We start from the raw sequence: 14,679 nt of genomic DNA, 5'->3' as shown, positions 1-14,679 counted from the left end.
CTTAAAACACATGCATATGGTGGGTCTTTATACACTCAAGAAACAATATTTATAAGATACCTGTCCTGGCTTGGCATTTTCACACACAGCTGCCTCATATGGCACAGATATTTCTGGAGGAAATTCATTTACATCTAAGACATTAATCAGTATATTGACTTTGCTGGTCAATAAAGGGTTACCTGTTAAAAACATATAAAGATAAAAGATGATTACAAAATCCGGTCAGTTATTGCTTCTAACAATAAATAGTATTTAAATTTTTAAAAATCAGCCTTTATATAGAATGGAAAAAAAAATCCTTCTTATAGGAAATTCTGGGGGTTCCAACTACAAGATGATAAAAGAATCCTTTTTATCTTTAGAATTCAATACCAAAGTAAGGCCAACTATTTAACTGATATTTTAGCATAAGTGTAGCCCTTTCTAAAAGAATGACTCAGCCATTATACCAGGGTTAGTTCACAGAACCAATCCTTACCAACAGTGATATTTTTCCCCAGATAAAAAATTGTCTATGTTGTACCCACATAATGAAAACGTTATTGGTTGGATAATCTACATATTTAAATGACTCACTCAAAATGATTCCTCCTAGAAGATTCCTCCTGAAAAGAAGAACTATAACAAAAAAAAAAAAAAAGGGAAAGAAGGCTCTTTATAAATGAAAAGTATTAAAATAAACTTAAGGAAGTAGAAATAAGAGATGGATTATGGAAAGCTAGTATACTTCCTTAAATTACTTGCTGGTGATAAAAAAGGAAGTAATAAACTTTTATGCAATAACTTACTTCTTCCTACTTCCTAGTATCAGAAAGACTGTCAGTTTGACAAGATGCTTCTGCCAAAATTCCATCACAGGTTTTGGTCCCACCTATGGATTATTATCTGGATCTCTGTCATTTACGGAATAAAACTAGAAAATAATTAAATCAATAAAGCATAAAATAATGCACCTGTTTGAACTTGTGCAATATATAATTTTACCTTATGAAGTGTTGCAGATGGATAAACTGTTTTGCTGAAAAGACCTCTTGCTCAGAGGCAGAAAGCTAAATGAATGGGGAGTTTAGATCCAAACCCAGGATTACAAAAATCCAAAGACCATGTTTATTCCATCATACCTTCTCTATTGATGGGTTTATGAGTTAAACTCTTCTGTAATGCCACCAAAGACTTATAATATTCTTTTAGACATCTATCTAGAATGCTTCAAAGAATGCATAAAAAATCATTCCACACGACTGATTTTGAAAGGTATACAATATCTTGCTTAGTTAAAATTCATTTAAAAAATACATAACAAGCATTTGACACAATAGCTTTAACAGCATTCTGATATTCACATATGACAGTGAAATCCATTATTTGTACCAATACCTACACAGATAACATAAATTGCGTATAAATGGTATGTTCTTATAATACCAGGCGTGCTTATAAAAGGTAGATTAATAATCTTGGAGAATTATTCAGAAAGTACATATTATTTAAAAATTGATATTGGTCACAAGCCACTATCTTATTTGATAGAAACTGTTTGGCCCGGTTTTCACAAGTTATTTCACCTTTCTTCAACTCAGTTTCCTTGTATGAAATACATGGTTTTCATAGGCCCTGCTTCATAGTGCTGTTGCATTAAATGAGATGGTATTTTACAAGGTGTTTGATAAATTTTGGTAAATATCATTACTCATTACCATTTATACTTTGTGGAGGTGATCAAGATCTGTTTCTGTTATTGCTATCCATTATTTACACAGTATAAAATATAAATAAAAGTCAACAAGTTGGTTAAACTAACTTTACTTTTCTAAAGAAATTGGAAATTACAAACAACAGCAATGCCTAATGCCTAATACTTTAGAATGCTTGCAATATACAAATATTCAAAGCCACATTACAAACATGAACTAATTTAGACTTTACAGCAACTATGATATAGGCATTATTTTTATCTCCTTTGTGTAGGTGAAACTCTGAAGAGACAGGGATGTAATTTCTCAAATGTCATCGTCAAAAGTGGTAAGGCTAGGTTTTGATTCCAGCTGTTCTGATTCCACAGCTCATGCTCTTAAAATCTATTATATATTGAGCTTTAGATGAAAAAATAAATCACTTTGACAATTATATAGGTACTTACAAAAAGACAACTAATTCATTTTATAAAGTTTAGTAAATGAATGTGAATAACTTAAACTACTCAACATCTGGGTAATGTAAAACTCAGTTTCTATTTTTTATTTTACATAGTATATAATGTATGAGTCCTGCAGCTACATGAAAATGAGAATGTCTTTTTTACTTTATTTCAGTATTACAGTTTTGTTTTATTAAGTTGGTGTGACAATGGTATATCTTCCACAGGGGACAGGAGTTTTCCTAGAGATTTATTTTATAATATAAGAAAAAGTTATTAAAATGAATTTAGGCCTGGTTTATCTATCAGAAATTAATTCTCTTCTGCTAGTTGTAAATTATTTTCTAACCTGCAAAATAGATTCTCATATCTGTTATGAGTAAATTGTCCCAAACTTATTCTTAATATTGTAATTTTTTTTATTAACAGCGTTTCCCCAAAAGTACTATTGGCATTTTAGCTATGACAATGTTTTGTTGTGTGAAACTTCCCTGATCACTAGATATCCTACAGATATTTAGAAATATCTAATTTAGAAATATCTAAATTTCCTGAAGATTAAATGTCACAAGGCATCATTGTGGCAATACAAGTGTCCAAATAGAGAGAAAATAACAAAAAAGATGTTCACATTGTTGAAAATGAGTAACAAGTTTATCTGTTTAATAATATTACTCTCTCTTCTATCATGTATTTTCAAAACTTTCCATAATTAAACATTAAGAACGTCACCTAATATTTTTAAGTGGCCGTTTAAGAAGCAACAACATCTCAGTTTGAGAACTATTGTACTCAAATATGAATTGAAAATTTCACAAGAATGAATAATGCATAGGAGTAATACAGCATACTTTAATTTATATAGAGATATATTGTACTAAATTATTTTGAAAAGTAATGATCTATTTTCTTACTGACTCATCTAATGAATATTTGGGGCAGCAACGATGAAATTCATTTAACCTTGATTCATCATGAGTATTATTATACAATTATTTGAAAATAACACCATATGGAAATTAGTTACTGTTGAATACTTATGAAGGAAATTTAATTATGAACCTAGTAAACATTAAATAATCAAAGTCTTACACAATTAAGTGTTAAGTTCCCAATAGTGAAACCATTTAAATTCCAATTATTACTGTTCCACATTGCCTATATTTAATAGCTAGTTACTAATTTGAGGCTCATATCAGATAACAAATAAATAATTCTATGTTTGTCCCTTATACCTTCACAATGCTTTGTTAGATCTTCCTCTCTCTATCTTTCAATAATATCGGAGTCAGATCCTATAGCATTTTGAGTCTATTTGATTTAGAACCTATTTCATTAATATTTTAAAGTACAGCTAAACTAAGAGAAAAAAGGAAAATAATAAATTACCTAAATCTGAAATGAATTAATTACTTCTCATTATAAATGAAATAAAAAATGATAAAGGAATCTTTTAAATTGCTTTATGCAAGAACATAGTTAACAGGTGAAATTGACAAATTCCAACAAAATGCAAATTACCAAAACTGACTCAACAATAAACAGAAAATCTTAACATAGTTACAACAGTTAAGAAATGAACTTGTAATGAAAAATCTCCTCACTAAGTAAAGCCCTCACCCAGGTGGCTTCATGAGGAATTCTATCAAAGATTTAAGGAACACACAATATCATTTTCTTACAGTCTCTTTCAGAAATAGAGGAGGAAGCACTTACCGCCTAATCCTATGTGCCTTGATACCAAAACCAATTAAAAAATCACAAAAGCCAAAATCGCTGACTATTATTTCTTATAAACATAAGTACAAACACTCCTTAACAAAATATTAGCGAATTAATTCCAGCAGCAAGTTATACAGATAATATATTATGACGAATGTGTGTTTATCCTGAGGACACGAGGTTGATTTAACATCCAAGAACAATCTCCATATTAATACAAGGAAGAACAAAATGTTACAAGGCTATCTCAATAGGCTTGGAATTTGCATTTGACAAAACCCTAGTCCATTCGTGATAAAAACTCTCAAGAAACAATAAATAAAAGGCAGCTTCCTCAACCTGATAAAGTATGTCTGTGAGAAACTAATATCATGGTAAAAGACTTTTTTATTCTAACACTGTGCACAGAATAAGAATATGTGCTCTTGAAATATATATATATCTTCAACATTGTCCTTGAGAATTTTATGCATTGAAATCAGAACCAAATATAAATTTTTAAATGGTATCCAGATGGAAAGAAAGAAATAAAATGATTATTGCTTAAAGATGACATGACCCTGTAGATGGAAAATGCTAAGGAATCTGCAAATAAACTTACAGATATAATAAAGGAATACATCAAGTTCATGGGATAGGAGATAAATGTAAAATGACAATTGTACACTTAATATACTAGCAACGTCTAAATTTGTTAGTATATTAATTTCCCTTCCATACTCAAAGGAAAGGAGGATAGACCTCACTTCTTGACCAAAGAAATGTCAGCTTAATTGTCAGAAGAACATGTCATATAGGATAGATTTTTAGGTGTGACATAATTAGAATTTGTAATCAGAAATCTCTTTTAGAAATGGGTTCACTGGGAACTACCATTGCAACCTTTGATAAACCCTGGAAAACCTGAATTTTAAATATAAAAGAGAATTTAGGCATTATATAAACTTATAGTTCTCATGCTATTCTTCGTAGTGCTACGTGGTTTCATTAGGACTAAAGATAAGCTGTTGGCATTAACCACCATTTTCTTGATGTAATCTATTGAGATTCCACATAAGATTTTATTTGACAAAGTGTCCTGATCATCTACAAAGTTTGAAAACTATAGATGCATAGACATCTATTTATAGATGAAAAACATTGATATAATCTTTCCTATGATTTCTATTGGAGTCAAGACAGGAATCCAGATCTTCTCACAGTTTCTCAACGCTCTATGATATAGCTATTAACTAACTCAGAGAGCACGAAGATGGAATGCCTGAAATCTACCAACATATGTGATGATCAAGTATCCTCACTGAGTCACATTCAGAACTCATCTAGCCACCAGGCTATGAGGAAGCCCACTTTACATTCAAAGGACAAGGCAGAGCTTCTTAAAATTGTACCTCGTAGATGTGTTTCCAAGAACCAAATGAGAAGTGTAATTGAACATGTTTTGAAAATGGTAAAGTACTAATGAACACAAGGTTCTTGTTAGATTAAAATACACTGGAGTTATTTTGTTTCTTTATTGAAAAATAACATCTCTTTGGAATAACTATAAGAGTTAAAATTCAGCCAGGCATGGTGGCTCACGCCTGTAATCCCAGCAATTTGGGAGGCCAAGGCAAGTGGATCACCTGAGGTCAGGAGTTTGAGACCAGCCTGGCCAACATGGTGAAACCCCATCTCTACTAGAAATACAAAAAGTAGCTGGGCATGGTGGTGGGCGCCTGTAATCCCCACTACTCGGGAGGCAGGAGAATCTCTTGAACCCGAGAGGTGGAGGTGACAGTGAGCTGAGATTGTGCCATTGCACTCCAGCTTGGGTGACAAGAGCAAAAGTCCATCTCAAAAAAAAAAAAAAGTTAAAATTCGGTATTGTGATTTCTCAAAGAACTTACAACAGAATTACTCTTCGACCCAGCAATCCCGTTATTGGGTGCATAGCCAATAGAATATAAATTGTTGTACCATAAGGACACATGCACATGTATGTTCATTGCAGCACTATTCACAATAGCAAAGACACAGAATAAGCCCAAATGTCCATCAACGGTAGACTGGATTTTTAAAATGTGGCACATATACATAATGGAATACTATGGGGCCATAAGAAAGAATAAGATCATGACCTTTGCGGAAACCTGGGTGGAGCTGGAGGCCATTATCCTAAGCAAACTAACCTAAGAACAGACAACCCAATGCCACATGTTCTCAATTGTAAGTGGGAACTAAACTTTGAGTACATATGAACACAAAGAAGGGATAATAGACATCAGGGCCTACTTGAGGACAGAGAGTGGGAGGAGGGTGAAGATCAAAAAACTATTACCTAGTGACAAAATAATCTGTACGTCAAACTCCCATGATATGCAACTTACATACATAACAAATCTGCACATGTACCCTTGAACCTAAAATGAAAGTTTTTCTTTTTAAAAAAAGTTAAAATTCAATTGTGTGACTGTGTTCTAAATTACAACTACAATAACTTCTAGAATGGAATCTTAGCCTTTTATGCCATGAAACTGAATTATACTAGTGCAAACTCAGTAAGATATAATAAATGAATGATATAGGTTGACACAGGCTTTCTTTGACTTTTCTCTTTAGTTCAGTTATTTTTAAATGGCACATTAAATTATACCATGTCTAATATAATCTGTAGCTAGTCTGGGGAATCCATAAAGATAATTTCTTCACCAATATACTTCTGTGATTCCATAAAGGTGGATTCAAAGATTTTCTGATGGGCAATTGGTTGAGAGTGTTAAGTTATTATTTAAGGACCTGGAATCAATAAAAAGGAGTGTCTGGGTTAAGATTAGGGGTTGTGGAGACCAAGGCTCTTATTATATAGATGAAGCCTCTAGGTAGAAGGCTTCAGAGAGAATAGATGGTAAATGTCTCTTATCAGACCCAAAAAGGTACTAGATTCTTAGTTACATCTCTCCAGGATCAGGAAAAGACCTGAAAAAGAAAGAAAACGATGTACAGAATGTAAATTTTCCCCCATGAGAAATAGCATTGCAGGCCCATTTCAAAATATGTCAAATAAATATATTTTGGAGTAAATTACTTTGATTCCTTTTAGGGCCTAGCTATCTGTCGTGTCATGTGATGTCACTAGAGTCAGGATGAAATTTGGTATCTTATTGCTACAAAGAGTCTGTTTTGTCATTCGTAAGATCTTTGTTTCAATGTTATTGCTGATCAGTTGTGCCTGATTTCCAAAAGGAACAGAGTATTGTGAGACATGTTCGACTCCCCTTCCCATCATCATAGCCTGAGCTAAGTTTTTCAGATTTACTTTGGAATCCTCTTGGTTGAGAGGAGGGGTCCATTCAGTGAGTTGTTGGGCTTAGAATTTTATTTTTGGTTTACACTGTAACCAACATAAATTTTCAAAAGTACCGGTAAGATCAAGTTCTGTCTTTGATTATATCTCCTCAATGTGTACCTCTTTGCTTCAGGATAAAAATCAAAATATCAGAACATGCTGAGAAAAAAAATCATATTTGTCATCTGGATTTTCTTCATTACTGGGAGGCAAAGGGGATAGTGAGAGACAGAGGCACAGAGACCACAGAGAGAGTTTTGCCTTGTACTCATCCTTGGTTTCTTTTCTCTTTCCTATTCTGAAATCCTGCATATTTTTCGGAATATTTTATGCTTTCTTCCATTTCTAGAGCTTGATGAATGCTATTTCTGCCAACGAAAATATCTTTTTACCTTCTTACTATTGATCCACCGACCTTGGCCTTCCAAAGTGCTGGGATTATAGGTGTGAGCCACCGTGCCTGGCCCAAATAGAATCTTTGATACTAAGAAGTTTATACTAAGAAGTATGAACTTGTAAGTATCATCATATACTATATCATATTGAATCTATTCCTATAGTAATTGATTCAATATGATATAGTATATGATGTCAACAAAATAACATTTCCATGTAAAAACATTTTCTAATTGTGAATTCTCTCTTGCATGTGATATTAAAAAGAATTTTATCTACATGTCTAAATATAATTTTTATCCAAATTTCAACCTTTAGGTGAAAAGTTCATCATGTAGTTTTAATTTCCTGTGATAATCAGATACTAATTAAGAAAAATATAAGCCTGGCATTATAGTTGTACATGTGATTTTGATGGAGCAATTAGATTGATTTAAAGTATTCTTAAGCAGTTTGATTACAGTAATGTATGCAAAAGCAGTTGAAAATTTAAGATAAAATACACTCTATCACAATACAAATTTGGATTTCATTACATTTACATAGCATATAATAATGAGAAAAATGGTATTATTTCTAAATTACACTGATGATTATGGTGATGTTAATGATTATTATTTCCGATGTATATGATACATTACAGTGCTTTACGAAATGATGTGAAAACCTCATTAGTGATTCTTTCTTCGAAGTACTACTCTTCAAAGTTGTGATGGTTAATTTGAGTGTCAACTTGATTGGATTGAAGGATTCAAAATATTGTTCCTGGATGTGTCTGTGAGGGTGTTGCCAAAGGAGATTAACATTTGAGTCAGTGAACTGAAAGAGGCAGACCCACCCTCAATTCAGGTGGGCCTCCATCTAATCAACTGCCAGTGGGGTTAGGATAAAAGCAGGCAGAAGAACGCGGAAGGACTGGACAAGCTGAATCTTCTGGCCTCCATCTTTCACCTGTGCTGGATCCTTCCTGCCCTCGAACATCAGACTCCAAGTTCTTCAGCTTATAAACTCTTGGACTTACACCAGCGATTTCCCTGGGGCTCTTGGGCCTTCAGCCACAGACTGAAGGCTGCAACTATTGCCTTCCCTATTTTTGAGGTGTTGAGACTTGCACTGGCTTCCTGGCTCCTCATCTTGCAGATGGCCTGTTGTGGGACTTCACCTTGTGATCCTGTGAATCAATTGTCTTAATAAACTCCCCTTCAGATATTCATCTACTAAGGAATTCATCTACTAAGGAATATTCACCCTTATGTTGTTAAGAACATGTTTGTACATGTATACAGTTGTACTAAGAAAATATCTTTATTTCCTTTTTTTCTTTATCATGTGACATAAGATTTATTGACTTCATATCAGCATTTAAATGTTAACTTTATATAATAGCATTTAGGTTGATGATTAGTGTGCTTCTGGTTGTAAGAAGGATAACTGTACTATGTTAGGCATAATTATGACCTTATTATTGTCTTCATTTGGTGATTATGTATGATTTCAGGAGATGTGTGTGGGTTCAAGTTGACAAAGGGTAGACTTGTGATGGTTAATATTGAGTGTCAACTTGATTGGACTGAAGGATGCAAATCATTGTTCCTGGGTGTGTCCGTGAGGGTGTTGCCAAAGCAGATTAACATTTGAGTCAGTAGAATGGGAAAGGCAGACTCACCCTCAGTCTGGGTGGGCACCATCTAATCAGCTGCCAGCGTGGCTAGGACAAAAGCAGGCAGAGGAACGTGGAAGGAATAAGCTCACTGAGTCTTCCCACCTTCATCATTCCCTTGTGCTGGATGGATATTTCCTTCCCTCAAACATCAGACCCCAAGTTCTTCAGGTTTTGGACTCTTGGACTTAGACCAGTGATTTACCAGGGACTCTCGGTCCTTCTGCCACAGGCTGAAGGCTGCATTATTGGCTTCCCTACTTTTGAGGTTTTGGGACTCCGACTGGCTTCCTGGCTCCTCACCTTGCAGATGGTCTATTGTGGGACCTCATCTTGTGATCATGTGAGTCATTTCCCCTAATAAACTCCTTTTTATACATTCATCTATCTTATTAGTTCTGTCCCTTTAAAGAACCCTAATATACAAGTACTAATAAAATATTGGCAATTTTAGTATAAGCCACACTTATCTTTCTTTGAGAATACAAAATAGTTTTATATAGTTACTTGGGAAAAAGAAAGGAAATTAGAACACAGTAAATAAACTACCTACACTCATGTAAAACAAGGCATTTATGAAAAATAAGAGGAAAGCAATAATTTGGGCAATTGAAAGAAGAAAGGATTGACATCAATTTGGAATTGAAACCAATGGTTATGTTTAGTCCTGAAAAGTCAACTACAGTCTTTGAGTAAGTACATATATTCATGGTAACTGATTCCACTCTTTTGTTTACTGAAATTTGAGAATGACACAGTGGGTCCCAAATCAGTGTTCCTTGGAGTTACTCAGGGAGCTTGTTTGAAATGGAGATTTCTTGGCAGTACTCCCAGAAATTCTGATTCACCATGACTTGAAAGAGGTAGAAGAATCTTCCCTTTAGGAAATGTTCCAGGTGTCTCTGATGCAGGTGGCTGTGATTCACATTGAGGAAGGCCAGTAGAGAAGATAAAGGCCAAACCAAGGATGCCTATTCTCAAAGCGAATAGAACTATTAATACCTTTTTTGAAAACAAGTCTGGCCAAATTAAGGAGAATATTTCTGCCCAAACACCACAAAGAATCCACACCTCTTTGTCACTTTGTTTCTCGTAAGGTTAACTATATAGTCACCCAGGTGAATACACTGTAAGCCAATCAGTGCTGGCTCACAGAAATGCAGGCCTAGGAACAGATAGGAAAAGTTGGAGAAGTGAAATGCTTCTTTGGATCCATAGTAAGCTGGGGGCACACAGGTAGAGGAGATAGAATGAGAAGGAGGGCAGATTCATAGTCGCACCTGAAAAACTGCAGATTCTCACAAGTCTTTTAAGGCTCTGTTGAATGAAGCCTCAGCCTCCTTTCTGAATGTCTACTCCTTGACAGCAACTATACCACACTGCTTGCAATATCTGACCTCAACATGACTTTTCATAGCTATTCCTTTGCTTAAAATGTTTCTTCAACCTAGAATGGCCTCCTTCCTTCCATGATGATTTTCTTTTTTTTAATCTTTTAAATCCTCAACTCATATGGAGCTTCCTATGTGACATACTATGTTTAGGTCTTCAAAGTAATTTTTTTTTAAAAAAATAATTACTTATTATATTCTTTCTGGGAGCACTCTGAATTTTGATTTTATATTTAATGTATTTAGCCAGATTGTTGCATTGCTCTTGACATTTTCAGTGCCTAGAGGCCAACAAATATGGTTTCTATTTTTTTTTTCTTTTTTCAATTGACTTGTCTGATTGCCAAGAGCCCATATGGTAGGCAAGCTTCTATAATGGCTCCCAACGATCCCCACCTCCTGATATTCACACCCTCGTGTAACTCTTTTCCTTTAAGTATGGCCTGAAGCTAGTGGCTTGCTTCCAATAAAGAGAATGTGGGAAAAGAGGAGATGTCATTTCTGACATTAAGTTATAAAAAGCTGACTTTCATCTTGCTGGCACTTTCTCTTTCTCTTGCTCATTTTGATCATGCCAGCTGCCATGTTACAAACTGCTCTATGGAGATGCTCCTGTGGCTGGAAACTGAGGGCAGCTTCGGATCAAACAGCAGTGTGGAACAGCCTACAGCACACTGAATCTTGCTATCAACCACTGAGTCAACTTAATTGCAGTCTTACAAGAGAAACCTTAGAGAACAAAGATTCACCATAAATGGATTCCTAACTCTCCTAACTGTAAAATAATACATGTTGTTTAAACTACCAAATTTGTAACATAGCATAAGTAACTAATACCTCATATATAAAGAGTAGGTTTTTCTTCTAAGTTCTTGCACTCTTCCTCCCCAAGAATTGAAGACCTGTTCATGAATAGCAGTGTAGTACCTGAGAACATCTTTCAAAGAAATGTTGCTGTCTTTCTACCCTTAAAATCTAAATATGATCCACTTCCGATTACCAGTATTATGCTCCACCTATTTTTAGGATATTTGTGACTTCATCTTCTATTTATGTGCCATCCTCCACCCCATTTATAATTAAGATTGCCTTATTCAAGGGCACCATATTGAGAGTGCCATATGCTGCCTGCATCATTGAACATATTTGCCAGAAAGTCTTATTCCTTCCCACACCCTGCCCTGATTTTGAAGGTCTACATTGGTTCATATGTCTTGTGTGTCTTAACTAATTCTCATCACTCAATCACCCCAAGACAGGACCTGTGATGGCACCATTGAGCACAAGGTGAAAAACACATAGTTTGCATATCATAACTACCAAGTATGTTTTTGTTCATCAGTTCCCAACTGAGGTATTGAGAAATTATTGATAATGAGGCTGTATTTTTTCAATATTTCAAAAAGTCTGGCATATTAGATATTACATATCATTTCATTATAAGGTTAATGGACACATCATTTTGTAATTATATCAACTAAGTGTGCTATTATGTTGATCAAATTGTGACTCTGATTAATTAAACATAAAGTTATTTAATAAATATTGCTTAAATAAGAGTATGATGTCAGGTAGACAAACTCTTTTAATGTACAAGGGAAATTATCAAAAAAGATCCTTCACAATTAAGTTATTAGGAACTCTTACTGTAGCTTGAGATCCTGGTAATTCACATTTATTGGGCAGAGATAGAAATCTACCTAACTATACCACTGTTATGTACATAATATTACACACATATTTTTCTATTCTATTTTGAGTCTCTGTTTTTTCTTTCTAAAATGCAAATTTCTATTGAATTTTGATATGAAAGCCCTCTAATAAGCTTAAATATAGATAGATAATAAATACGTATTTCACTTCAACTATATGTACATTGCAAATAAAAATATTTAGTCTTTGTTACTATGTTATTATTTATCTATGCAATGGAAATTACTTTGATAATTGTTACCACTAACTTTTTTTTTTTTTTTTGAGACAGAGTCTCACTCTGTCACCCAGGCTGGAGAGCAGTGGCATGACCTCGGCTCACTGCAACCTCCGCCTCCCGAGTAGCTGGGATTATAGGTGCCCGCCACAATATTCAGCTAATTTTTGTGTTTTTAGTAGAGACAAGATTTCACCACGTTGGCCAGGCTGGTCTTGAACTCCTGACCTCAAGTGATCCTCTTGCCTTGGCCTCCCAAAGTGCTGGGATTGCAGGCATGAGCCACCATGCCCAGCCTACCACTAACATTTTTAAGTTAACATTTTAACTGACAGATACAACTGTATGTATTTACCATGTACAATACACTGTTTTGAAGTATATATACATTGTAGAATGAGTAAATCTAGCTAATTAACATATGCACTACCTCACATAGTTATAATTTTTGTAGAAACATTTTATATCCACTCTGTCAGAATTTTTCAGGAATACAATATATTAACTATAGTCACCATGTTGTACAATAGATCTCTTGAATTAATTCCTCCTATCTAACTCAAATGTTTTCATTACTTGAGCAACATCTCCCAATCACACCCCCTAAAGTATTTAAAATAAATAAATGAAACATGGTGAATATGTTCCCTGTGAAATTGTTGTCAGTCTCATCCTCAGAATGTGTTCTGGAATGAGAGACTCCAGGGTGTTGGTCCGAGCCTGGTCATCATTAGCTGTGTGACACTGAGCTACAGACAAAATATCTCTGAAAGTCCATTCCTCATGCCCACAATGTGAACAAGAACATTCACTCTGCAGGTTCATTGAAAGGATCAGATGAGTTAATGCATAGAAAGCTATTAATATAGTTTATTACTTTATTATATTGTTAATGTTATTCTAGAAAAATTAGGTACTCACTTCTCATATTTTGTGATAATATCATTCCATAGCTGACAATTTGGCATATAAGCCAAAAAAAAAAACTTCAGATGATTCTGCCAGAAAAATCTCTATATTTTTTTTTGTTTGTTTAAATTCTTCATGACCATATTGTGGTCAGTCCTAAACTTTTGCAACCACCCTCTGAAGTTTATATGACAGTTCACTTAAATCTAATTTCCCTGGAATTCAGCATAATTTGCATAGTTATTACTTACCAAAATTTACAAATCTGGTCAACTTATAACTACTACTAAATTGTAATGCCCTTAAGAATAGATATCATTCCTAATCAGTTTTCTCCTAACCCGCAACAAATAATGTTTTGCTCATAGATAGTACTCTATACAGGTGATACCAAAAAATGCATGAATTTATGTTGAATCTGAATTATAGGTACGAATCTTGAAATTTGATTTTCTGTACATATAAGGATAATATTACTTCATGTGAAATTTTAAAAAGTTACAACATAAAATAGCTCTATATAGAAGATAACCTTAAAAATTAATTATCTAACAACTTTATCACAACTCATAATGATACAATTATATGTAAACTTTTTTCAATATAGCATTTAGTAAGGGAATTCACTGTTTTTTTTTAACTTATTCCACAATAAATGGGACCAATTCACTGTCATCTTGATAACTAATAGGACCAAGAAAAGCATTGTCTCTGGTATCACCTTTTTATTTTATAATCATATAAAATATATTCTAAGGATTTAATGAAGTTATGTTTAGTTATATTTATTTATTTATTCACTTTCTTTTTCCTTTTGTTAATTTTGTTTTTCTGTTTTGAGAGGGGTCTCAGTATGTTGCTCAGACTGGTCTTGAACTCCTGGCCTCCAGTGATCCTCCCGCCTCAGCCTCTTGAGTAGCTGGGACTACAGTTGCAAGCCATCCTGTCTGGCTAGTTATCTTTAATTAATGACATTTGTTAAAGTAACACAAAAATCCTAGAAACATTTGCCTGTTGAAACTTTCTGATAATTTGAATGAAGTAAAGTTTGGAGTCTCTGTCTCATTGAAAATACTCAAGGTTAATATAATAAAAACAGCAAAGCAGTAATGCATAAAAGAATTATTAGAAGTCTAATAAAATTATTTGGACCTCCAACTATAGCAACACTGATTAATGACTGCTTTTTAATTAATTGGAAGT

The 14,679-nt window shown here is 34.0% G+C and overlaps 1 protein-coding gene across 4 annotated transcripts in view; it reads right to left on the bottom strand.

Annotated features, from left to right (window-relative positions):
- Window positions 1-14,679, bottom strand: part of CDH12 (cadherin 12) — a 1,103,355-nt gene that overhangs the window by 14,194 nt on the left and 1,074,482 nt on the right. For all 4 annotated transcript variants that reach the window (XM_055112489.2, XM_055112491.2, XM_034960250.3 and 1 more), the window contains one exon: window positions 61-182. In XM_055112489.2, the coding sequence (XP_054968464.1) occupies window positions 61-182 (122 nt within the window). The remainder of the gene's footprint in view (window positions 1-60; window positions 183-14,679) is intronic.

Source organism: Pan paniscus, chromosome 4, assembly GCF_029289425.2.
Source record: "Pan paniscus chromosome 4, NHGRI_mPanPan1-v2.0_pri, whole genome shotgun sequence".
Taxonomy (NCBI): domain Eukaryota; kingdom Metazoa; phylum Chordata; class Mammalia; order Primates; family Hominidae; genus Pan; species Pan paniscus.
This window is presented reverse-complemented; position numbering and strand designations above follow the sequence as displayed.